This window comes from Aplidium turbinatum, chromosome 1 (assembly GCF_918807975.1).
Source record: "Aplidium turbinatum chromosome 1, kaAplTurb1.1, whole genome shotgun sequence".
NCBI lineage: Eukaryota > Metazoa > Chordata > Ascidiacea > Aplousobranchia > Polyclinidae > Aplidium > Aplidium turbinatum.
The window spans coordinates 56,945,265-56,971,592 of NC_137472.1; the positions used below are offsets into that span (position 1 = coordinate 56,945,265).

The following is a 26,328-nucleotide window of genomic DNA, read 5'->3' on the forward strand; positions in this document are numbered from 1 at the left end:
AGTCTGTTGGTCTGGAAACCTAAAAAAAAATCACGTTACAAAAATAGATGCAAAGTCGTGCATTGACCCAAAATGACACTAAGTATAACTAATCTTTACGTAACCGGTGATATTTCCTTGTCTGAATACCGGGTCGCATAGCAAGCCTAGTCGGTTGCATTTCCATATGACTTATCGCGAAAGGCTGGCAAAGCCACTTTGTTACCGTATGCGGGTATCACGCCAGAGAGTAGGAATTCTGATTCCGGTATCACATTTTTCACGACATTTAAATAATGAGAACCAAAACATTTGAAACAGAGCGTAAAATCATTTACAAGTCTTCGTTTGCGAATATCAAACAAATTTTATTTCAGAAAATCCATGTGGTTCATAGTGGTTTGTAAACAATAAAATTTTAATAGACATCACTTTTGCTTTTCAAAAGCATATCCCTTCCTATCCTTACTGGCTACGCAAGGGGGCCAAATGAAAACCCACTTTTTTGTCGAGTGTTGAGAGCCTTAGTTCGGCGTTAAAAAGGGTATCCGTTGGACGCTGCTCAGGAACATGTGGCTGTGTGTTTGGCAAGACGCTTAAAGGAATGTCTGAAGGTAGACACGAAGATTGGCTTCCTTGCCTTTCCGTTCACTTAAGCTAATTCAAATTTTCAACTAAGCTACTGCTGGGCGTAAGCCTGGATACGACAACAGCAACATTTCTTGTAAGCATGCCCATTACTATTGATCGTCATATAAAACACAATTTTATTCAATATAGTTTGCAAATGTTTATTATTAAGAGCATGCTATTTTCTGCTTAGTAATAAAGCAGGTGTAATAGCAATAAAATAAAAACGTGTTAAAAGTATTGTGCTTGGCAAGTTTCAAATAAATAATTAAAAGCAATATTTATTGAGCATTTGTAAGCTACGTTCCAACCACAATCAGTTGTTTTAGGGCCTAACTTAACTCGAAATGATGCTTTAGCCAACATTTGACAGATACAAAATACAGCTTGACATGTATACGCTGTACATGCTCAGATTATACAGCAAGCTATATGTTAATTCCACAAGTTTGTATTTTACGATAAATTTTTACAGGAAATCATTTCCTTCATGTTTCGCAATAATAATTACTCAATAAGAGACAACGCGTTTCTATTGACACTCGAAAGAATGGCAAGGTTAGCCTACATGGTAACTCTGGTGACTTGTAGGCTATTATACACCTATAGCTATAGTACAACTATAACGAGTACAACTACAGCATAAACAAGCGTGCATTAACGATCAAAGTTGCTCGCATAGGTTTGGGTAAAGCAGAGATAAAATTTGACATGGTTAAAAGTGCAAAGAATAAATAAATTTAATCTACGAAAGGTAAAAAAAAGGTTCTTTAGCTTCTTTCTTGTATCTTGTAATATTTGAGCCCTGCAATAAAAAGACAGTTATCAAATATCGACTAATGTTTATTACAACATCCGCTCGATTGCTCGTTCGGTTAACCGAACAATCGTAAGTAAAAAAGGACGCAAGACCACGAAACGACGATTCAACTATTTGAGTGTGCGCTTGAGAAACTCACTAGGACAGCTCTAGTGTCGTACGCAGGAGGGGGAGAAGTTCTGCCCTAATTTCAAAGAAATGATTCTGTAATTTAACTAAGTAGAGTACGGGTACGGCATTTGATATGTTTTGGATAGCACTGCCAAAGCAATTAACGATGTTGCCATAGACTAAGCAAATACTAAATCCATGGCTCAATAACCCCTTTCTCTGCGTACGCCACTTGATAGCTTTACGTTCAACAGCAACTCAACAAGAGGAAAACCAATCTGTAAATTTAGACTACCGGTACTAGGTCAGTATTAGTGGTTCAAAGCTTCTGAAAGTATGTGAAACTGTCAGGGTAAAGCTTCCTGAGAAGCTTCCTCAGTCCGGGAATAAAGAATTTCACAATCAATTAAATAATTCGATCATCTATTAAGTTCCACCGAACATTCATCTATAACAATACCGGTAGGCTACAATATTAAGCAATTTTTGTTTTTTAAACGTTATTTTGTTTGGAATAGCTTTCAAACATTATTTTTACATGGCAAAAATATTTCTTATATTTCGTATGAAACATAAGTTCCTTCTTACCAGCAAGAGCCCCTTGGAATCCAGCATTGTAATCTGTGGCTACCTCGTTGAAGACATAATCGGTTCTGTCGTCAGTAAAGCTTCCATCTTTGTTCGGGCCGGCTATTAGAGCCCCGTATAGAGTCTTGGGGTTTTTTCTTGGGTTGTGGAAACCGTCATTACCCCAAGAGCATCCACTAGGTGGACTACGGCAAGAACTACAACAACAAAATAATGTTTTAAAATCGTTATATTAACGTAAATGAGAACAGTATCTTGTGAATCTTCGGTATTGTGAAGACCTTTTCAAAGTTTTCACATGGAAACTTGGTTTTGATCACACAATACAATTTCTAAAGTTATTCTATAGATAGTTGCCACCCTTATTCCTTCGTTGTATGCATCAACAAATGCAGCTGAACAGTTATCGTTCTTCCGCTAACCTACTCACCCGTCTTGCTACAAATGTTCAGTTCTTGATGGCCATACACAGAAATGCAATTGCAGCCAACACAAAGTTACTGCAATTCTTGCAACTAAGATTTTTACTAAATAGCCTACGTCTGAACTGCATAACGTTTCATGCGCTACAATAGAACCTTATGTTATAGGCTACCTTGATCTATGATGCGGTTTGGTGGGTGGGTTTTTCCCATAACCCACAACATAGCTTCTTCCTGATCCACCCAGCATGTAATGAATTTGGGACTTGGCGTAGTTGATGTAGGATCTTTTATTTGGCATTCCTCTTACTTTAGCAGCAGCAAGGGAAAGGAAAGCTCCATTGGCTGAAGAAGATACGATGTGATCAATGAATGAAAACGGTATGAATCAGTGTTTTCAATTAAAATGTAAAAGGTGTTTCTAAAAAAAAAAAACTTCGACTTTATTTAGAATTTTTCAATCACAAAACCAAAAAAATTAACAAAATGTAGGCCTACGCAATTAAATTAATGTTTTAAAAGCAATTGTGTTTATATTCAACTGGTATTAAACAATGTCTCATTTTTGGCGACTATACTATGATTGCTTAGCAAAAGTTCAATTAAGAACAAGGGAAGCAGTTAACTCGATGACTGACACAGTCTTTCGCTGCTTCCTGTCTGTTGTGGAATCTATATTCTTTTGGTGCTATTTTATTCGTATTGTTTATAAGTAACTGTACCGTATTATTCTTGCATAAGACGAAATAAAAGTTTTCCCTTTATTAGAATTGATAAGGAACTGTAACCTATACTCAGTTGATATTTTCTTTGCGAAGATTTTACATCTTTTGTACATACCTGCATATCTGTTTGATCCCCACTGGTCAAGCCAGGTCAGTCCTTTCGGTGTCTTCCTGGCTCTCTGTAGGAATCTTTGGTAATCCACCACATGATCTCGGTATTGTTTCTCTCCAGTCACGCTTGCCATCAGCACCTAGACCGTATCAAAAATGTTAGGCTTTACTAACATTTATTTCACTGAAAAACGTCACACTGGTAGAAGGGAGACGAAGAACAAAGTTTCCCAGGTAAAGTTTGGAATACTTATAACTTAGAAGTTGCCAGCTTTTTGCAGTGAAACAATCACATCAAGGAGGGTCTGTGCCTCAAATTAAGACACTTTTAAAAAACGTACTAAATTACAGTACATCTAAACATACGTTGTGATTTCTTCAAATTTTACGGGCTTCTAAAATCATCCCAGGACCTGCTAAACCCTTCCTTTAACGCTAATGATCGCATCTTTATTTACCTGCACCCCGGCACGCTTATCATCCCATGAGAAGACTTTTGGTGTATATCCCATTCCGTATTGTCCGTATTTTCTTTTGGCGCCTTCCAAATAGCTTCTTTGACCAGTAGCTCTATAAAGCCAAAGCGCTCCCCAAACCAGCTCATCATTGAAGCCGCTGTATGATCGATAGTAATCCGTCACGTCTGTGATCGATTTGTGGTACGTTTTTCTACACGAAGAAAAACAATGGGTTAAAATGTGACTAAAAAGCTTTTATTGGTCACAAAGGATGGGCCAGGATATTCGCTGGAAGGTGATCATGCCTTTCCAAAAAAAATTAAGCTCAAAGATATAAAATGCTCATTTTCTTTAAAATTAAAACGTGAAAAACAGAAAATGTTTATCAAACAGGTTAGTTGCATAGCCGAGTGGTGACAGCACTGGTTTGACACTCAAAAGGTCACTGGTTCGACTTCACTCAAAAGCATGCGGCTGTATCTTTGGCAGGACACTTGAAGGCATGTCTGAAGGTAGCACGAAGATTGGCTTATTGCCTTTCCATCCGCTTAATCCGACTCTTCAACCACCGGGTGTAAGCCTGGATATGACGATAAAACAAACAAAAAAGCAAACTTACCTGTATTTATCAGCAAAGTCATAAAGATCACGTGCATGGCTAACTAAACGATCCGCATATCGTGACTTCGATTCCCTGAAAAGCACAGCGCAAGCTGCCATGGCTGCAGCTGTTTCAGCGGCTACTTCTGTACCAGGATTTCGTTTGTCTATCTTGTAACTGGGCCTCTCCATGGTCATTTCTTCAGGGCGGCCCCAGTATCCATGATCGGCCGCGCCGTTACCGACCTAGAAAAGAGCAATACACGTGACTGTTAAAATCGTCTTTTTTATTTTTACTGTTTTGCTACTGATTTTAGGCCTTATGTGTTACGATTGGTAGTGGTTCTACACCACTGTGGTGGTGCCAAGTAATCGAAATAAACGAAACTGAATTGTAAGCAGCCTAACAACTTTAGTTTCTTCTTAAACCTAAGGAAACGTAAAGAACAATTTGATACAAATGAAAAGATATTTTTTGCAAGGGCGTAGTCAGGGAGAACGAAAAGGGCAACTGTCCCCCCCTTCCGAAAATTTGTGTTGGCTATGCCCCTGAATTTGGTTATATCTTTGATTCAAGTCGACAAAAGAGAGCTATTAGAAGTTACTCCTACTCTCCAATAAAAATAAGTAGGCCTATTCACAGTTTTGTTGCGTACCTGTCCATACAACACGTATTTTGAAGGGTGGGCTTTGATAAAATAGTCGGTGACCCATTTAAGAGAGTCGAGTACATTGTCGTATTCACCAGCATCTATGTAAGCGTCTTTGAACTCAATCGCTCCCCAAGCTAAGGTCGTAACTGACCAAGCCATTGGTAGGCCGAATTTGACGAAATCCCCAGCTGAAACAGAAGTGTGCTTTCTGATGTAATAGTATTGTAAAGAAAATAAATAAATAAATAATTACGCGTCCTAATTTCTTCTACTGCCCAAAAAAAAATGTTTTTCAAAAATTAATCAAATAAACGAAAAAGAAGATTATTTTGCCTTTTGTTGTTCTGAACTATATTTTTAATCATCATTTTAATCATATTCACTTACCATCATACCATCCTCCAGTAAGATCAATTCCAACATCACATCCATCCCGGAGACCAGAATCACCTCTCCAGGGGATGCGGTTATTTGCAGGCAATTTTCCTGATCTCTGTGCTTCGTAGAAGAGGATGGACATGGAAATGACTTCGTTATAATCATAGGGGCGTCTCTCTGGAAAAACGTTCACAGTCAATAAATTTCTTGCTTGTTGCACTTAACTTTTCACAATGAAAGAAAATTTTTATCAATCTGTGTATTGAAAATTGAATGAGGCTGTTCACCAGGCATTTAGTTAAATAACATTAAACAATAAATACTATCACTACTACAAAAAGTGTTCAATGCCAAGCAGAGCGAATTACATCAAATATAGTTATGACTCTCTAAAACCTCTATAGCCTGTTTCACCCTAAAAGGAGGATCATCAGAAGGTCCTTATTCAAATAGAATCATGTTAAATAACATGATATACTGTACGTTATTCTGGTGCAAACTAGCCTGAAATATCACAAGATTTAACCTGAGTATTGTTAAACATTATTTTAAGGCAAACTCTATTTAAAACATTTTAGTTGGCTTCATGTTTCAGAGTCATTTCAAAAAATATAGTAAAATTTTCAGCAAAAGTGCTATTACAATGTTTGTCATAATATGCCTCAGATGGTTTTTATAGTAAACTACAGGGCTAAATATGGGAAATGTAACTTTCTTACCGCTTGGCGGAGAGCGTCTAAAATTCACTCTAGTTTGTCCAGATGGTCTTGCTAATCGCCCTCGTGGGCCAGAACACCTTGCTCTGCTCGATGGTCTGTAAAAGATATAGTTTAAAAAAAGAACTCAAGATTGTACTGTATATAAACAGAAAAGTAAAGCAAAGACTTTCCATTCATCGACACTTTAAAACGTTATAGCTTCACCCTTCTAAGTTACGAAGATGGCGACTTCATCTCTATCACGAAATGAATCAAACTAACGTTAATTTGCAGCTTAGCTTTTCATATGTCATAAATAGCTTTTCATATGTCATAAATAGCTTTTCATATGTCATAAATAGCTTTTCATATGTCATAAATAACTTTTCATATGTCATAAATAGCTTTTCATATGTCATAAATATGTAATTTTACAACTGACAAATAGTTACACTTCCGTGTATCTAAAACTACTGCACGCAGGTCCTTTCATAGAATGCAGTAGCTTGTTTATACTAGTGTAGTGTATACCGTATTTCAAATTGCAACTCTTTTCGTGCAATTACCTTCCAACAGAAGTTGGTCGTCTTGGTGGAGTTGGTCTTGGAGTTGGTCGTGGTCTGTTGTTACTGTTTGGGTTTTTGTTGTTGTTATTGTTGTTGTTGTTTGGATTTCTGTTGTTGTTGTTTGGATTTCTGTTGTTGTTGTTTGGGTTTCTGTTGTTATTTTTGTTGTTGCTTGGATTTCTGTTGTTGTTGTTGTTTGGATTTCTGTTGTTGTTTTTGTTGTTGTTTGGTTTTCTGTTGCTGTTGTTGTTGCTTGGATTTCTGTTGTTGTTGCGATTGTTGTTGTTGTTTTGGTTGACGTTTTTGTTGTTGTTATTGTTATTCCGTTTGTTGTTGATACTCTTGCGGTTGCTATTGTTGTTGTTGGTAGTTTCTCCGTTTCTTTCTCTTTCAGCTCTTTCTCTTTCCAGCTGCCTGATTCGTTCTCTCTCTTCCTCTTGCCTTCTCTGCTCTCGAGCAATTTCTTCTTCTCGACGTTGAAGGCGTTCCTCTTCGGTTAAAGTACTTTCAACGCTCTCACCATTGTTTCCAGAATTGCCTACGCAACAATAAAGGATCTTGTTTAATATTTGAAAATTTTAACATTAAGTTTACTGCTCTCGACTTATCTATTTTGTATCAAGATTACCAATTTTTGTCGTCTTAAAAATAAAATCAAAAAGGTAGGCAAATTTCTTGTCACAACGGCGTAGTATATCATCAATAATATTTTTTTATAGTTTTGAGTTAAGTAAAGACTTATTCATAAAATTTAAAAAAAAACTCCAGAAAACACTTCATTCTTCCTAAAATTGCTGTCTGGTCATTTAGAGTTCAAAGATGAAGTTTGCAAGTAGCAGATATGTAGCAATTACCGTTCGGTTCTGTTGGCCTGATTGGTTGTCTTCTATCAGCTGACCTAAATATTCCATTCCACCTGAAGTCTGGTTGTTCGCCACTCGGGCACAAAAACATAACCGCTGCAAATACAAACATCAAGTGTTGACAATATATCAAGGATTGGCACATACTGTATTGCATCATGGCGTGAAAGCACAATAAGTTGCGGCATTGCACCAAGAAAAGTTCTTCACAAGTGTTTTTTAAAAGTTCTCCTGATCATAAATTAATTTTTTTTTTGATAATACAAATGTATAACATTGTTGGTGAAATTTTTTTTCAAAAATGAATGGGTCTATCAAAAAGTCGAGTAATAAAAACGCCATGATGGTCCAAGTACTTTTTTTACTCAAGTAGAAGCCCAGAGTTAGGCTAGTTCGAAGCTAGTTTTACCTTTAGGAAGAGATTCGCTCAGCATCTCTGGAACAATGAGAAAGCTAAAGTCTTCTCGCAGCTGAGCGTTCCATGATAACGGACGGAAGATGTAGACTCTACCATCTTGTGATTTACGAGCCATTTGCGCCTCCCAAACCTTTGGTAACGATAATAGAAATAAAATTTAATATAAAGTTGCGGTTTAAATGTACTGTAATCTAAGCTAAGCTATTTTTAACTGATCTTGAAACAGACATCAAAGCAAAGTTAATAAGTTAACCGTAACCGTAATGGCGCCATTGTAAATTACTGTTTATGATACAAATTTTGCCTTTGTTTAATGTTACTATAATTTTCTTGGCTTACTTCAACGGATGTGATCCGCTTGGAGAAAACAACTTTCAGAGTCCAATCATCAATAAAATTGTTCTCTCCGCTTATGACCACATCGGCATTGAAGCGGAACCGTTGTCCATTGCTCGGCTGGTCTGGAACTCTGTAGCCTCGATTCTTTATTCTAAATCCATTTTGAAGCACTGGAAGAAATACAAAACTTTGATTTTGAGAACTTTTTTTATAACAGGGTGTGAAATTCAAAGTTATTTCTAGTTTATCTACACGATTGTTTGCTCACCGTAGCTTAAGAAGATAAGGGAACGTTGCATGCAAAATGTAAATTGTTTTTATTGACATTTCAATTAGAAAACAACAAAAACAATTGCAATGAATTTGATTTTTATCATGTTAATTGTGAATTATGTTAAATGGGTTCCAATAGCAGCAGCTCACCATTGCAGTTCCCTTGATGTCTCCGCACGGCTGCTCGATTTATAGTGACGTCACTTCCAGGGGTTATTTGAACAGCAGTGGTTGGGCGAGAGGTTTGGGTTGTGGTTTGAGGGTCGGTTGGTTGAGGGGATGGGAGATGTGTAGATCGGATGGGTGGGCGTGTATTTCTAGGTCTTTGGGGACGAGTGAAAGGAGCTCTGGTCGGAGGCCTCGTCTGCTTGACAGTTGGTCGTACAAATGGGACAGTTGAGCTTGGCTGGTGAAAAGACAGCAAAAAGTTAAACTTCCGTTTTCCATCAGTGACTTTAAGGCTTTAACCAGTCAGCTTTGCGGCGGATCGTCAAGCTAGCAATTGAAATCATTGTCGATGTTTCATTATGTATACCATTATAAAATGACTAGATTTCCAATAACCTGAAAATTGTGTTGCCTTGATACACTTGGACTAGGATATTGTTTAAAGACTAAATTTTGTTTGACTCACTGGTCTGGTTGAAGGTTGTCGGAAATAGTGTCCAGGGTTGCCATTGTTTGCGAGGGCGAAACAAGACGCATTTTCAATTCGTTCAGGATAAAATCCAACCAGCGCTGTACAGTAAATAAGTTTTGTCAGAAAAAAACTGAAGCGTTAATAGCATTCAAAGCTCTCGTGTCGACGAATTTGCAAGTAAAGTTGCTAACCAGTTTTACCTATTTTTTAATGGCTATCTCTTCACAAAAAACTACTTTATATCAACCTACTAGCAAATAGTTTAGGTAAATCACATTCACATACTAATGTGCCATGATGAAGTCAAAATTTTAAGCTACAAATCTTATTAAAGCTTACCGGTATACCCTGCCATGTCTCTTAAGTTGGTGTTTAAAAGCACCAGACTGAAAGAAAAGATATCATATCCAGTCAAATCACCATTATGATCGGCGTTTGACAGACTCAAGTATTTTCCCTCTGTTGCTGCTACTTCTGAATTCCATGACAAAACACTGACGTCATCGGGAAGATCTCTGAAAATTGATTTCGAATTTATTGTTCAGTCAGAAGCATAGACGTAATGTACAATAAAAATCACATTATACGTTTATCGGTATGAACGTGGTGCTGGAGGACAGGCCGCAAAACACAACGTCAGCGATTGCAGTATCTGCCACACACGAAATGGAGCGAAATGTCTGCCTGTCTTGGATGATGAAACTAAAGACTGGCTGCTCTGTAGAAGCCTTTCAATGTAGCCCAGAAAAATATGTCAACATTTGTTGATAAATGAATAGACCCTCGGCCTCAGAAAGAAGACATTGACGTTCAATGCGTTTTTGCTAGTTTTATTGGATGCATAATGCTTACTTCCAATGAAAATCATTTAAAAGTTTGTTTAAAATTACTTACCTTGTAAAACTTATTATTACAGACCATCCTTCTTCAACTCGTAGATTGGCCTTGTTGAGAACCACCCTAAACATGCCACCTTCGGGCCAGGTATCCACAACCTAACCACAAGTATTGTTTTAAAAATCATGAAATACTGTATAATACTTTTTTAAGGTAAATCAGTACAGTATAGGCCTTATGTGAAAGATGGCGGCTAGCGATTCCTTAATTGTTTTGACTCTGAGGAAAGAAGTCGCGACGATTAAGTTTCTGAGTTCAAACAAAATCTGCATTTCTGAGCTCTGTAGTAAAAGTGCTTTATGGTGCTCATGTTATTGCAATGTTTGTTTATTGCAAAAATAAATTGAAATGCTTCATAGATTCGATGTGTAGGCTGCTTCTAATTACAATAAATATTAAACCACACCGAAGCTTTGTTGTCTGCGTTACCTGAAACGAATGACTTCCGAAATGGGGAGCTGGGCAGTCATTGTCCACTGAATATTCTGCATTCAAGATATACAAATTATAAAACCGTTGGATGACAGATTGCTAAACTAAAATTAATAATGCACTATAAACATTTAGATACCAAATTTCATGTGTTGGAAATGTCAAGCAATTGGGCTTGTACTTTTGCATGTGCTGTACTTCTAGAATTGCATGAATTAGGAACTCTTTTCTACAAACTAAGCTGACATGTCAAACTGAACTTTCGTTAGGTGGAGCTGCAGGATCTGTTTTACAACAGTTATTGCATGCCAAGCATTGCATTCCAAGCTTTCATACCGTTTTAACGTTTTTAAAATGACCAAGTGAGTTCAAGAGTTTGATTGACAGCCAGAACAATCAATTTGCATATTGCACAAATTGGAGTGATGGAATTTGTTGTGTAAACAACAATTTCTGTTTTGTCTATTATCTTGACATATCGAAAGCAGTTGATCTTTTTCGAAAACACAAAAGCTTGTTTTGTTTCGTCAGTTAAACAAATCAGTTCAACAAAAAACAATCAACAAAGATAGCATCAGATATAACAATGACATATTTATGAGAAGGAGGCCTTAGCAAAAGCTGTTCTTAGTAAACATTGACTATGTCATTAATGGACAATAAAAGCGTAAACTTGTATGCTTTCAGCTACAACTATAGACACTTAGACAGGTAAGCTATGACAGGATGATTTCAGTCGGCAAATCAGTCGTTTTTATATTGATGCAACCTCTGCAGACGTTGATTCAATGTAATTTGAGAGCAAGGATGACATTTGAAAGTAATGGTGTGCTGTGATTCTATCGCTATCAAGATTAGATTTGAGAAAATCATCAAACTTGTACTGAAATGAGATCATTTGTTTGCTTGCTCTAAATTTACTTATTGAAATTACAACTCGGATTTTCTTTGTATACCTGCAAATGCACCATTTTGTTTTGTACATCACACTTATCATGGCTTGGAGCTGGCTTCTATCAACAGTAAACACTGTACTGGAATGTATGATAACATTTATAAATTCCAAATTGCCAGTACCTTTGTGAGATCACGTTCGCAATGTGTAGGCTTACTTACTTTATAAAAAGTTTACTTTCTCAGCTAATAGGTTATAGCTGATTGCTTAGACTAAGTGATCTTGTGCTAATAAAGTTGTCGACATACTCCGAAATTGGTTACCTGGTAAAGTTACAGTTCTCCCCGTTGTAGTTGGAGGTGGCGATGATGTGGTTGGTATTGGTGTTGTGGTTGTAGTAGTTGTGGTTGTGGTTGTACGAGCTCTACAATATAATCATGTTACAAGTATATCGGAAGTAAATTGTGTATGGGCGATAATATACAAAAAAATCTTTCCACCAATAAAAAAACTGAATTTTTCTTTTGTTTGTATGTTTGTTATCGTTTAAAAAACGTTATGGTCAAAAGCAATTTAACATGCTACACTATTATGCTTTTCGTTTTGTCAACTACAGCTAGTAAAGCAAATATTAAACTATCATTGTTTTTTACATGATTTTAAATTATGTAACAGATCATCGTCTCGCTTTAATATTACATAGATGATTAAGTTAATAGTAGGCTCAAGGTCTCGTACCTTATACAAGTGGCCAATGGTCCAGTCCACCTACAACGGGATCCGGAGCAGCTAAAAAAATCGAAGTTTTGGTTACGTTTACGTTAAGTAATCCCAATGTTTTTTAAATGTTTTAACTTTACGTTTCGACTGTTCGATGTCATCCATCAATATTATGGGTAAATCTATAATTTTCTAACACAAGTGGCTTAAATTAAAAAGTTCTAACAAAATCAAATAGCAATAGACTACATGCTTTTGCTCATCAAATTAAGGTTTGTAGTAATTTACTAGTGAAATCAGTCGATCTCAGTTCAGTTCAATTTTGTTTTAAATAAATAAAAAAAAGATCTTTTGTGATAATGTAGGCTACTTTAAAATGATTCCACAATGCTCTTTATACAATTTAAAGATAGTTTCATTGCACTTCTGCTGTTGCCACCTACCTGCATTCTTTCCGCCTGCTAGCTGAATTGGCCAGTCTGTAGCCACTTTGGCAACGCACCGTACATACTGAGCCAGGACTTTGCCTTCGAGTGCATCTGCATTAGAAAATCTCGATTAAACATGAGGTACTAACTCCCATGAGGTAGGATACTAACCCCGGTGAGGTACTAACCACCTGGGGTACTAACCCGCATGAGGTACTAACCTCCGAGGTAACCTAGTAACCCCCATGAGGCACTTACCCTCACAACCAACTTACATTTAAAAAAGTAAAGTAAAAAAATTTAGCAAACTAATTATTATTTGCATTTTAAAGTTGAGAAACTCATTGACTGCAACACTTATTTGTTAAAAAGCGATAAATTTTATAGTTTTATGTTACTTTATTAACCTTAATTAAAACAACTACTTAGAAATGTTTTCTAGAATCTAGATAGGCCTACGCATTAACCTTGGCAGGTTGCAAAAAATGTATTTCTGTATGCATTATACTTAAATACCCGAGACTAAACAGTTGACCTACAAAATAAAACTTTTTGAAGTCATTCTAGACATTTTATATATTATAGAAACCATTTGTTAGCCCCGTTAGCTCAGTGGTTACGCGCCGGCTCACGATCACGCGGCGCTGGTTCGACTCTCGGGGTGTGCGCTTGAGCAACGCATTTCAGGACTGCTCTCCATTTAGCGGCACCTAGTGAATGGAATAATTCCCCGGCAACAAGACTTCAACAATCGGAAAACTTCACTCTGCCAATCTCGGTAACCGGCCCTGCGGCAAGAGCCTCTACAAGAATGCGAAACTACCAGGAATAACCAATCAAGGCTTTGTCCAGTCCGAGGATAAAGATTCAAAACTAAACCAAACCAAATATTTAAAATAAACAATAGCAAAATTTGCGTGTTTACTTACGTCACTCTACGTGCGTTGATATTGGAAATGACGTTGCAAATTGGAGGAGGAGCTAAAAAAACAGACAATGATGCTGTTATTAGAAGTGACGACTGCTTCAAAAAAATGTAAAAACTAAAATGTAAATAATCTAACTGATTTTTCGCAACAACAATGTCACGGCAATATTTGCGTCAGCGTACTATAAAAATATTTCCCAGACCGGGAATCGAACCCGGGCCGCGTGGGTGAGAGCCACGAATCCTAACCACTAGACCACCTGGGAGGTGAAATACGGTTCCTTTATAAGCGATCAAGAACTCGTCGCAAATTGCAAATAAAGTAATTGGACCAAATGCTTTCAATTTTCAACAGCAAAGTTATTTCATTTTATATAAGTGTCCGTCAATATCAATACATTATCACACCTGAGTTTGCTTTTTTGCTAATTCTAACCGGAGGCGAATCCAATAAGTAGTCTTAGAAGAGAGGGGGTGATTTCAACAAAGTAAAATGACGTGTCGGCTAAGTCTACATTAATCCAACCTTGCAAATACACCGTGAATAAAGCTAACTTTCTGTGTGTGAGGAGGCGATCGTCTAAGCCGCCTCTTTAGACCCGCCACCGGATCTAACTGCTGTAGGCTAAATCACATTTTTAGTTAAAAAATACGCTTTTGTGTTACCCACCTGTTGTAGCTGGTGCTCGCGTCCTGGGAGGTGTTCTTGTGGTAGTGACACGCCTACAAAATATACCACGTCATTTTACTGCCTGTCTGTTTCGTCATGAAATTTTCGGAGGCACAAAACTAAAATCATCGGCTTCTCAGTTTTGCCAACGATGTAGGACAGGGCTACTCGATCAACTAGCGGACCGCGGTCCGAATCCGGACCTTCTGGGTGATCATGATGAACCTCGGGCTTCTCAAAGAATAACGGCATTGCCACGTTTCTGGTCCTCTTTAAACCTATTTCTACTCGAAGCAATCTTAATAGCTGGGCGCTTCTCCTCCCAGACCTCAACACTTTGTCAAAATTACAAGTCGAGTTACATTTTACCTAAAGCAATGGTTCGGTGCTGGTACTGATAGTTTAACATTCGTGATTGCGTGTGAAATAACATACCCTATTCACCGGACCACTAAAAATATTCATCTTGTTAAACTGGACCTTTGTTAACATTAGTTGAATAACCCTGATAGGCTATAGGATATCCGCAATCTGCATACAATGAGCAAGAAAATGAGGAAGGACATGATTCAAGTTCCTATAGCCAATAGACTACAACACGATTTAAATTAACAACAAATAAGAATGTGGCACAATGATTTGAAACTCATGATGCCACAGACTGACTTTTGCAATGTTTTGCAATTTCTTTGTAGCTACTTGGTTTATTTTCTATGTCATAGAACTTACGGTCGCTGTCTGGTGCAAGCGGCTAGGGGCCCAGACCACCTACAGCGATTGTTGAAGCATCTGGAAGCAAATAGTTTTCGTTATACAAGCAATCAACTGCAATTTTAAACAAATCCACTTAAAAACACCATAATCAATCAATCTATTTTCTCATGTATCCAGAAAAACGCAAGTTTGAAATAGAGTAGAAATGAATAAGTTAGGTCTATGATGCTAAAATTACACACAAGTTAAAAAGCACTTCATGGTGAGACAACAAAACTAGCACACTGTTTCCTACTGTCGCTGCCGTAGTTGTCGCCCTGGTATAAAGTTACGAAACTGCTGAACAATTCTTTTCTATTGGAAACAACTTTACCTGCAGACTCTTATTTCTGAGTTTTCGTTCGCCAAATTATAACCGGTCGGACATCTGAAAAAGCATCGTGATCCAGGAAAGGTACCCCGGGAGCAACTGAATAAAACAAAGATTGATTAGTCTGAGTTGGGTGCTTTCACCTGAGTCTAAAAGGTTTTTAAGCAACTGAAGATTTTATTGTGGAAAAAGTAGCATAAAAACTATGACTTCATCTGAAACAAGGTAGGCCACAACTGAAACCACAGTTTTAGTTTTTATTTCGAAAGTTTTGTTATGGAATCTGCAAACTATCAAAAAGGATGTCGAATGATTGACTTAAGTTCTGGTTAATGTATTAAAACGAATGTAGGCCTATTACGTCTGGTTAAGTCAACTTGTGGTGGTCGTGCTGAAGACAAATATAATCAAAGTTTTATTTGAAGCAATTGTTGGTGAGAAAATAAAAATATTCATTCAATAGGTTGATTTACTTCCGTTTTAATGAAAATACAATAGACGCAGGAAGATTACGTAACAATGCAATCATCTACCTCACGTTCCTCTAATCACGCACACGCAAATGACGCAGCTTATTTTACGTATAAACAACAGGGATTTTTATTGCTTGCGTGAGGCATGAAAACGTGTGCAAGCAGTTCAGAGTTTGTTCGTGAAATGACGTAGTAGCTGCAATTAAACTTACAATTTGTTTATTTTAGTTTGAGAAAGATTGGTTATCTATACTTTCGTTTTTAAAATATTCTAATGCAGGATCAATCTGTCAGCACTCCTTAGTAATAATCTGTATACACTTACACGTATTGTACAGTGTTTGATCTTGAAAGAGATACACATCTCTGAGAACAGCTTTCTGTAACAAAAAATAAATAAAATTTAACGTAATAAAACGATGTTGGTTTTGATAGACAATTACAGTGAGCGTAAAAAGATGCTGCATTTTACGCAGAGTTGTACTTCACGTGTCATGTCAGAGTACTGTAGTTATATAAATTGTGATACGTCTAATTTGAGCTGCACCAACATCTGATTTTCACAAATAACAGCAAGATACAGTAACTATAGCTTAGTGTTAAACTGATTAATAACATAGACTATGTGAAACTTTTTCCATTCAAACTTTTTAAAATATTTGCAAAGTGAAAAAATTGCTATTAAACTAGTAATATTTTCAGATTACTCCGTGATTTTCAGACTAAAATATATTTTCAGTCGAGGTTATTATTAAAGAATTGGTGGCCCTTGGCTGTTTAGGGTTAGAAAGAATACAGCTGATATGTTAATATCCAGCATTGGTGTGGGCTTGACAGTGGAAAGGAAATGTGTTTTCCTTTTCACTTCACGTATTAATCTGCTTTATAAATTGTAGTTTATGTGTTAAAACTTGGTTGGATACGACAACTGTATTGTAGTTTATTCAAATCAATTGCAATGAAATATAATTAATACTGTAGCTTACCTTGAATTACAACAGCAAGAACGATGGAAAGTAATAAACTCCCCAAACTTGTCATATTTTTAATAAATAAATATATTTCTATGAGTAAAACAAACTGGAAAAAAAACACACAATAGAAATAAATGTTTGTCAAATCATATGTCGGTGAAAAGAAAAAATAAAGAAACAATTTGCAAGTCCAACAGAAATTATAAAACTCCATTGCGATTTTGCATTAATTTATTCCGAAATTATTTTAAGTTTGATCTCTTACCATTGCGTAAGCATTTGTTTTTTTTGTGTTTCTTTATACACGCAGCCAAAACTTAGCTGAGAATATTATTCTCTCTGCTCAAAATACAAAGTAGTTTTTCTCTGCTTTATGTTAACACTTTAGCATGTCGTTTCCGTCTAATACATCTATAAACTGCTACTGGTATGTTTCAAGAACCACTTGCTGAATCATCAAATTCTGAAACTGCAGAATATATCAATATACCATTTATCCTATTTACCGACCTCAAGCTAGAAATACTGATCTTACAGGGCTTGATAGCAACACAGCCCAATGGCTGCAGTGCATGGATGAAATAACGTGACTAATGCCGCCTCATACGCAAAAACCTACCACTGGATATTCAAAACAGAATGAAAGCTATTTGTTTTTGCTGAGACATATTTGCAACTGATGGCAAGAGAAAACCAACCCCGCTTATATAGCCTGTCATCCTAACCAGCTCTAGGACGATGACCTATGAGAGTCTGAGAAATGCTGCAGCCTCTTCCTTTTCACCCGAGCGTTGCGGAAACGCTTTTTTGTTAATAGTTTAACAAAACTCAAAGGTTATTCTTCTGCATCAGAAAACTTTTTGCCGCGCTTTTGTTACGTCATGAAAGAAACGGCGGTCGATGACGTATAACCGAATATAGTAGTAATGCACGTTGTCGTGTGAGTTTATAGTTTTTTCTTTGTATAGTTTTACAACCAAGGTGCAAAGTGACAATCTTTTATACGTAAACAACTGTTCGTTTGGTGTGAAAATGAAAAAAAACTTAGTGGTTGGTTAACGTAAAAATTACGTAACGTTAATACCCGGCTTGTGTTTTTATCATTTAGTTGCATATGACACATCTTGAGATCATAGGTCAGCATGTCTTAAGCCACTGCACAAAACGTGAGCATCAAATGTGCAAAGTGTCGACGCTTAGCACCAAAAATAGACTGTTGGCAGTGATTTGTCTTGGTGTACTTAAACACTGGCGTTGCATAGTGCATTGCTAATGCATTTTTCTTGCAATTTGACAACCTCGCTCGGCCATATCCAAATAAAGAAAAGGAAGATGTAAACGGAACAAGTTTGTTTTCCGCTTTTTAACATTTCATTTTGTCTGATATTCATTCTTGAAACGTATTTCGCAAGATCTTATAAAAAGCCATAGATTCCTGCAATTCCAAATATCCAACATGGAATCAATGAATGAAAATTAAAGGGGCTTTCCTTTGGTGAAAATAAAAAGCTTTATATAATCAGTTGTTTTCAGCACTTCGACTTCTTAAGCAAAATTTTGTATGCTATTTTCATTGCAAACACATGTAGGGCCGTTGATACGATAATTTGGGCCCGGTACCGATAAGGTCAATGAGCTTCAAATTAAAACACTTTTCAAAAACGCCCCATATCCATACAGTACGAAGTAGTTTCTTCAAGTTCCCTGGTTACTTGGACAGGTTACGGGCCCCTAACAGGGCCGGATTTAGCTGATGGGCGGCCCGGGGCACTTTTAAATCGGGGGGTCCCCGTGCAAAAAAAATTTTCGCGCCCACGGCGCGAAAACCCACCTCTACGTCTACAGTAGCATTAATCCAGTACTGCAGAGCATTTTTCAGAAACTTCTAAGGCTGAAAGAAAGAAAAAATAACATAAAATCACATTTTTTCCACGTAGGGGCCCTTCAAAAGTCGGGGGGGGGGGGGCACCTGCCCCTCTGCCCCCCCTAAATCCGGGCCTGACCCCTAAAATCACCCGGGGCCAAGATCTTAAAGTACTCCCTGAACCCCTCTGTCAACGCTGCTGAACACACATGATAAGTTTGAAACGAGAATACTGAATGTTAACTCGAGAAATGTCACGACACCAAAATATCCAAAATGTGATGTTTTTATAATTTTGTTTTCGTCTAGACCGAATCAGGCATGCAATCATATTTCAAGGGTTTAGCCTACGCAAAATTGCATTTAAATTTAGCGGCTTTGTAGACAAAGCCTTCATTAATGCAACAAACGTAGACGTTTGAATCGTCAAGAATCTTTTATACCACTTCCATCACTTCCAAGTTTGACATAAACAGCAAATTGAAAGAGCAGACGTGCTTGATGGAGAATTTGTTTTTCTCATATATTTGTTTCGATTTGTCTCAGCTGTGAATCATAGTAAACAAATAACACTTAATTTTTTCCTGGTTTTCGATACGTATTTCATCTCTTTTTTTAGATAAAACATAGCTTAGCAAGTCAGTGACCAAAATTTTTCAAATTAAGTATGACAACGTTTTTTTAATTTAACAGCCTACTTTATCAAGTTGTTTCATGAAAAGCAGTTATATACATTATGTAGGCTACTGCCTCAAGACAGCTCAAATTTGCACAAATAAGTTTAAAGTGAAGTGAAATGAAGCGAAAATATATTACGCCCCGATACCTCAGTTGCATAAACACCCGACTTTGTAAATAAATTAATAGCAAGATTAAACAACAAAATGCTCGGCTTGAACACTCGACTACTTTGAGGAGAGCTTTCCGTTCAAAGCGCCCAGTAAATGGAACAGTGTACAGCCAAAAATACCTCACCAAGCGGGAACTTTGTTAATCGCGGTAACCTGGTCTGCGTCAGTTGTTCAATGACTCTGAGTGTGCTAAAAGCAAGAAATAATGTAATGGCTTTCGCTGTTCGACTATAAACATGGGTCGGTTGCATGGCCGAGTGGTGAAAACCCTGGTACAGCACTCGAAAGGGTGCCAGTTCGATAACTCTCAAAAGCATGTGGCTGTGTCTTTGACAGCACTCTTAAAGACATGCTTGAAGATTGAACGAAGATTGGCTTCCTTTGCCTTCCAATCCACATCTAAATCTCTTCAACCACCGCGTGTAAGCCTGGATCCGACGACGACAGGAGTAGGGAGCATAAACTTAGTAAGACTTTCAATAAACAATCTCTACAGATTTCCAATAAACAATTTTTTCTCAGTGATTAGCCTAATAATATCGATAGGCTACAGCTGTCATTTGTTTTGTTTTGTTTTATGCTGAATCTCACGAATAGAATTTTACCTTGCCACCATAAGTGGCAGCTTTTACACGAACTTTTTCCATTTTGTTTACGGAAAACAACACTCCCGATCCAGATACAGTAGAATGAATCACCTTGTTACTCAAAGTCATCTACGTTTCGTGTTTCTGCTTAACATTTGCTCATTTGTTATTTTATGATTGAATAGAATGCATCATTGTTAGATTGATCTGTGGAGTTATTGTTTGATTCAATACTAGGCAACCTCTCCTCTTTTAAAAGACTCAGTGGTAATTGTGGTTCACTGACTAAGAAATGAGAATATGCTTGTTGACAATATCTGATGCTATCGAGTGTTATGATGGTTACGAAAAATCCGAAATGTTTGAATGAACAAAAACAATACATTCAACTAAAAGTTTTCATGTGTAAGATTTGTTGATCTATTACTTCATAACATCAGTCGATTATTCAAATCAGATTTGACACACCCATTATTATGAGTGGAACCAATAGATCAAAATTTATCATCAGCTTTCGAAATTTCAAACAGTTTGATTCTGAAAACCCTTTTTAAAATATTGCAATAAAAGTAATTGAGTAACTTTCATAAAAAGAAAAAAGATTTATAAATTCTAATTCCAATCAAACTTTCTTGAAGATTTAGCTCACAATTCTTACATGTATTTCTTACAACATGTTAGGCCATTGTTCAATTATTTATAGTGTTTTTATTTTTAAGAACATTTCAGCTTCACTTTTTGTTTTGATCCCTTATGCTTAAGAAACCTTGAAAATACAATAGCCGACTTTTCAAAACAAATTTCAGCCACTATACCAGGGCTACTCAACTGGAGGGCCGCGGTCCGAATCCGGACCTTCTGGGTGTTGAAGGTGGACCTCGGGCTTCTGGAAGAATAACCTCATTGCCACATTTCAGGACTTCTTTAAATAGATTTCCATTAGGAAAAAGCATTTTTTTGTGATTATCCAAGGAGCTGGGAGCCTCGCCCCCAGACCCCCCAACGCTTAGCCGTCTTAAGAAACACAATACATTTTTTCCTTTTTTTTTTCTTTGTTTATATCAGACAAAAATCCAAGTCGTGTTACATACTACTTGAAAAGTGTTTCGGTGCTCGTAGGCTACTGGTTGTTTAATTTTCGTGGTTGCATGTGAAATATTCACCGGACCGCAAGAATATTCAACTTGTCAAAATGGACCTTTGCTAACATTAGTTGAGTAGCCCTGCACTATACACATAGCCATAGTCACGAGTTCAAAAATGTCAAAGTAATGTTTGCAGCAAAAAGCAGAAAGCTTTGCAGAGGGTCCCATTTGGTGACCAGGTTTTGCATGTAATTTCTAGAATTCGAATTTTGTTAATTAATATTCGAACAATCTTCAAATATTTGGTAAAGCAATCCTTAAATCAAAGCAATCTTTTATATGAAGCCAGCAATTTGTGAATCTTGTTGTATAGCATGTAGCCTACTTGAGACATCTCCATTGCATGGGTTGGCGTAAAACCAAGTAGTTTTAAAGGCACGCTTTAGCATTGCCATGCCAGCAAGCAAGGACTGTTTTAGTAGAAATGTCAAGACTGTTTTCCACCCACTTGAATGGAATGTTTTTCTTCTCTTTAAATTGTAATCTCAGACTTCTTGGGCAAACAGATAAAGTTAGAAAATTACAAATAAAACATAAATTTCTTTACAGAAAATGACTTACCCCACTTCAGTTTCCCATTTGTTTTGTTGACTAGAGAAAAGCTGTATAATTACAACAAACAAAAATGGCAGATTGATTGCACAAATGCGCAACAAACATGGCAGCGAAAGACCAAAACGTCATTAAAATCACCTGCTACCCAAATCAAGTTTAATATTTTTACTGACGGCTTCTGTAATCAATGATCTTTAATCTGATTTTTACAAAATATTTAAAATCTCGTCATTTCGTACAACAGAAGCCAATAGCGTTGACAGGGGGTCCAAGTGGTCATTTTGGACCCGGGCCCGGGATTATCTTGAGGGCCCGGAATGTTTCCAGGGGGCCCTGAAACTTGAAGAAGAAAATCTCATTGGTACCGGGCCCAAACTATTCTCTAAACGGCCCTCACAGAAGTTTAGCCCCTTTTCGCAAAACAAAACTACCTCTTGCAACCCATGAATCTGAGATATGAAATGAGCCTTAAAAAGTATTGACCTAACTCGATGGTAAGGGCCGTTTAATTTTGACGAGCTATCCTACTTTGAAGTGCAGAACCCTTATTTACCGGCCAAAGCCGGGCATTCCATTCAGTCAGTGAGCAGTTGGTTCATATGCACTTACATAAAAAACAAAGATTGGAAAAGTTATATTCGGTGTTGCCATTTGCTTCGGTTTTAAAGCCGATGACTACTTCTTGCATTATTTTGATGAAAGATCCATTTACTACTTCTAAGAATAAAATAATAAGATAAAGTGACGTAGCTTCACATACTTAAAACAGATATTTAATGACTTTCTTCAACTTAAACAGCGTAGTTGTATAATGTACATTTTTCAGGAATATCTTTTTTACTTGAAGCAGTATAGCCTATTATCCTTACATAATGATTTTGCTATCAATTATTCAAAGACCAAAGTAACTACATTTTGTTTTAATTATTTGAATTTGCAGCAAATTTATGTGGAAATGGTCCATTTGAATCGCATCCAAAAAATCTAATGACTTTAGCAGTTAATTCAGAAACGTCAATCTTACTCAATTCTAATTGTTTTCAATGAAAGGCGGTCATTCAGGCAGGGCCGGTGGAAAGGATAGTTTGGGTCACGTGCTAATAAATTGCCCATGCCTCCCAAACACCACAACACTTTTAAACAAATTAATAGAACTCCAAGGAATATGCAAAGTTTTATTATTGTGACCCCCTGTAAGGATTCCGGGTCCTTAAAAAAATACCTGGTTTGGATCTCAAAGTACCCTATGAACCCCTATCAATAAAATTGCATTCGAGTGCCCGAGCGGCATCATGTTTTCCAGTTTCATCGAGTAACATTATACAACTGGTATGAATTGGTTTGTGGAATAATACGCCGGTTGTTGATGAAGACAAAATGGAAATAACCTGAAAGCTGTTAAAGGAGACAAATGTTCTTGTCATTCATTTTGCTTTACACGGATAAGCCATCAACGCTTGATAGTTTAATTAGGCTATTTTAAGATCCCATAAACTTGTTTCATTTTCTTAAAATGTTTTTTCTGTAGCCTACGGTTTCTGTTTTGAAAAAATAATGGGTTACGTTTAAATCAAAGTCTTACAAGCTGCGTTATACCAGTTCTTTTTAAAATAGTCCACCGTGCAACAAGCTTCACTTGAATTTTATTTTAGTCTAGTTAACTTTCTTAGAGCGTACCCCTAAGTTTTTTGAGCTTAGGAAAATTATTCTTTTATTTGTTTTTTGTTCTTTTTTGTTTTTCTTCTTTTTTGTTGCTACGACCACTCTCTTTGGCTTCATAACAGGGGGCGTCCGACGTTTTTTTCGTAAACAATTCTTCGTAAAACAATTCTTCATAAAGCATTTCTTCGTGCATGCAATTGAGAATTGATGTATACCAAGAAATGCTTTACGAAGAATTGTTTTAGGGATTTAATTTTACGAACAACTGCTTACGAACAATTGTTTTACGAACAACTGTTTACGAACAATTGTTTTACGAACAACTGTTTACGAACAATTGTTTTACGAACAACTGTTTACGAACAACTGTTTACGAACAATTGTTTACGAACAATTTACCTATAACCACAACAGGGTACCTCTTGTTTTATTGTGGGAGTGACTGCTCGTGCCGATTGCATTTTAAAAGTTAACAAATAGCTTGGTAGCTGTAAAAATGACGATACTGATTATTAAAGGCTATTTTATAGTGATAGTGGACATTTTAAATCCTTTTTGTTTACCTTTGTTTGTTTATTTTGTTGGTGTCAAATTCGAGTGTTTAGTTGTTTTTGTTATGACAATACAACGAATTTAACATCGACAAAATTTCACTGAACTTAATTCAGCAAGTTTATTTTGAGTTTGAGTTTTGAATTTTTAATTCACTGCATGATTGTGTGCTCCAGCCATGAAGAGCAAAATTAAATTGAAGCAAAATTAGTATGACTTGTCTCATGTGGCAGGCATTGTTCAAGGTACCACCTAACGGTTGACATGGTTTAAAAAGACAACCGCGCAGTTGTGCTTTGGAAATTGAAAACTTACAAGCTAGACGTTGAAACATGGCCATTAGCCATTACAGTGAAATGAAGAACGGATAAGACCAGGCATGTGCTACCGGCTGACAATAATACTGAAATCGTATTCTGAGTAGGCTACTAGACATCACAAATTATATCTTATTGCTTTCAGCATTGGCGTAGAATCGGATTGAGGGCGGCGAGCAATGAATCGTAAAAACTTTGAAAATTGCACCCAAGGCTAATTCTCGCAGCAACAGTAACAACACACATCAAGGTCTTTGAAAACGAACATTGCAATGACAAAGCAAGGCGTGCATAAATTTTTCTCTGAAGGCCAAGACCTGCAACTTGTTCATTTGTGTAGACGTGGACCTCGCTATAGATTACCTCACAATAGTTGATTTAAGTAAAAATGACGTTGGTGAAATCTGTTTTTCAGAGATAATTTTTGAATTTGCCAAAAACCACCGATTTATTTTGTCCTGTGTACTTTAGCCTAGTTTTCTCCGATTTGCTTGCTAGTTTTTACGCAATAACCTACTTTCATCATAATAAGAATAATGCTTGTTTTTAGAAGGCGCTGTATCCATCGCAGAATGCGTTGCTCTTCAGCGCTTTACAAAGCAGACAGTGCCAAACTTTCATAACTTTCATAAGAAAATTACACTAAGTTTTGTTATAAAAAAAGTTGATGCGGCCCGCGTTACCACTCCAAGCTTCGTATTTGGCCCGCCAGTAAAAAAGGTTGCACATGCAGCAGGTTTAGACGCTTAGCTCTCGACTAAGACTGCTGCTGTACATAATGTTTGAGTTGAGCCCTTGCTCCCCAGCTAAAGCCTGCCATACGCTTCAAAGCCGCAGCTCAGGATGGTCTAGCCTAGAGATCCACGTCGGGAAGTTATTCGGATTCAAACTGTTAAACCCTGAATGTGGCACACAGGTTTTTGTTTTAAGGTTTGGTTTGGGTTACCACTAAGTAGTTTTAAGAGACCGCAAGTGTTTCATTTAAATACCAAAAAATAGCCATATTTGAGCGAGAAACAACCATTACTTTTCTACTGTAGCTGCAAGTCCAAATTTTGGGAAACCGCTGGAGAAATTTGGGGGACCGTTTCGGGGACCGTTTTCGGGGACCAAAACACCTTAAAAAAACACTGGTGGCACATGCCCTCCACATACTCGAGACTTTGCTGTAGTGTTTTAAACATCATGGAAGCGCTACTTTGTTTATTTATTATGTTGTCGCCTTCGGCGTTATTATTGGGAGCTTAATTACGCAGTTGCACAGAACACAAAGTTTAAAAAGAATTTTTTAAGTTGTAAATGCTGTACTTTAATAAAAAATTAGTATAAAACTTTTCTAATCTATTAAAAATATCCTCCAGGAAAAGTGCCCCTCTCTTCCGGGAAATATTTTTCCAGAAAAAATTCACCTTAACAAATATCTCTTCAAAAAAAAAAACTCCACTTTGGTAAAGAGTAAACATACCCCCAGATAAAGTCCCTCTGTTACATATTTTTTCCGGTGAAAAATTGGATGTTTATCAGGTGATTTTTCAGAACAGATTCTTGTCACGGTGGCATTTATATGGAGAGATTGTCACCGTTTAAAACAGACATGAGAAAACTCGCCACGTCAGCATGATATTTTGTTGTAAATCTAAATTTCATGATCACTGTGATAAAAAGTATTCACAGAATTTTTTTGCCAAGACTAGGCCTAGTCTATAAATGTTTTCAAAAAATAAAGCGAGAAAAAAACTAAATCGTTCCATGAAGAGCGTGTGGTATAAAAACAATGCCGTTTTTGAACGGAAGAACTTGTGTTTGACTATGTTATCTCACAAGTCTTATCTCAAGTTTACAGCAGATTCGGTGTAAATATGTTGTATGTCTTCCATTGAACTTCAAATCGTTATCAATTTCATTTCAAATTCGTGTTTACATGTTTCTTCAGTTGATGGACATAGATAGCTTTGTGTCTGGATACAGTTTTTACTCCCCAGACAGCAAATCATGATTTGACTATCACAGGCCATTGCTAGT

General features: G+C 36.9%; 1 protein-coding gene and 1 non-coding gene across 2 annotated transcripts; both read right to left on the reverse strand.

Annotated features, from left to right (window-relative positions):
* Positions 1-799: 799 nt before the first annotated feature.
* On the reverse strand, positions 800-11,874 carry LOC145772321 (uncharacterized). The gene is made up of 19 exons (XM_082584199.1): positions 11,820-11,874; positions 10,599-10,654; positions 10,167-10,267; positions 9,612-9,787; positions 9,267-9,370; positions 8,783-9,038; positions 8,360-8,529; positions 8,012-8,150; positions 7,594-7,698; positions 6,740-7,277; positions 6,195-6,289; positions 5,485-5,652; positions 5,101-5,285; positions 4,464-4,690; positions 3,845-4,055; positions 3,391-3,526; positions 2,724-2,895; positions 2,129-2,325; positions 800-1,414 (listed from the first exon to the last, which is right to left on the reverse strand). The coding sequence occupies exons 3-19, from the start codon at positions 10,238-10,240 to the stop codon at positions 1,380-1,382; spliced, it is 2,988 nt and encodes a 995-aa protein (XP_082440325.1). The 5' UTR covers positions 10,241-10,267; positions 10,599-10,654; positions 11,820-11,874; the 3' UTR covers positions 800-1,379.
* A 1,892-nt stretch (positions 11,875-13,766) lies between these two features.
* Trnae-cuc (transfer RNA glutamic acid (anticodon CUC)) lies at positions 13,767-13,838 on the reverse strand. The gene has a single exon. It is a non-coding gene; the product is annotated as a tRNA-Glu (tRNA).
* Between the last annotated feature and the right edge of the window lie 12,490 nt (positions 13,839-26,328).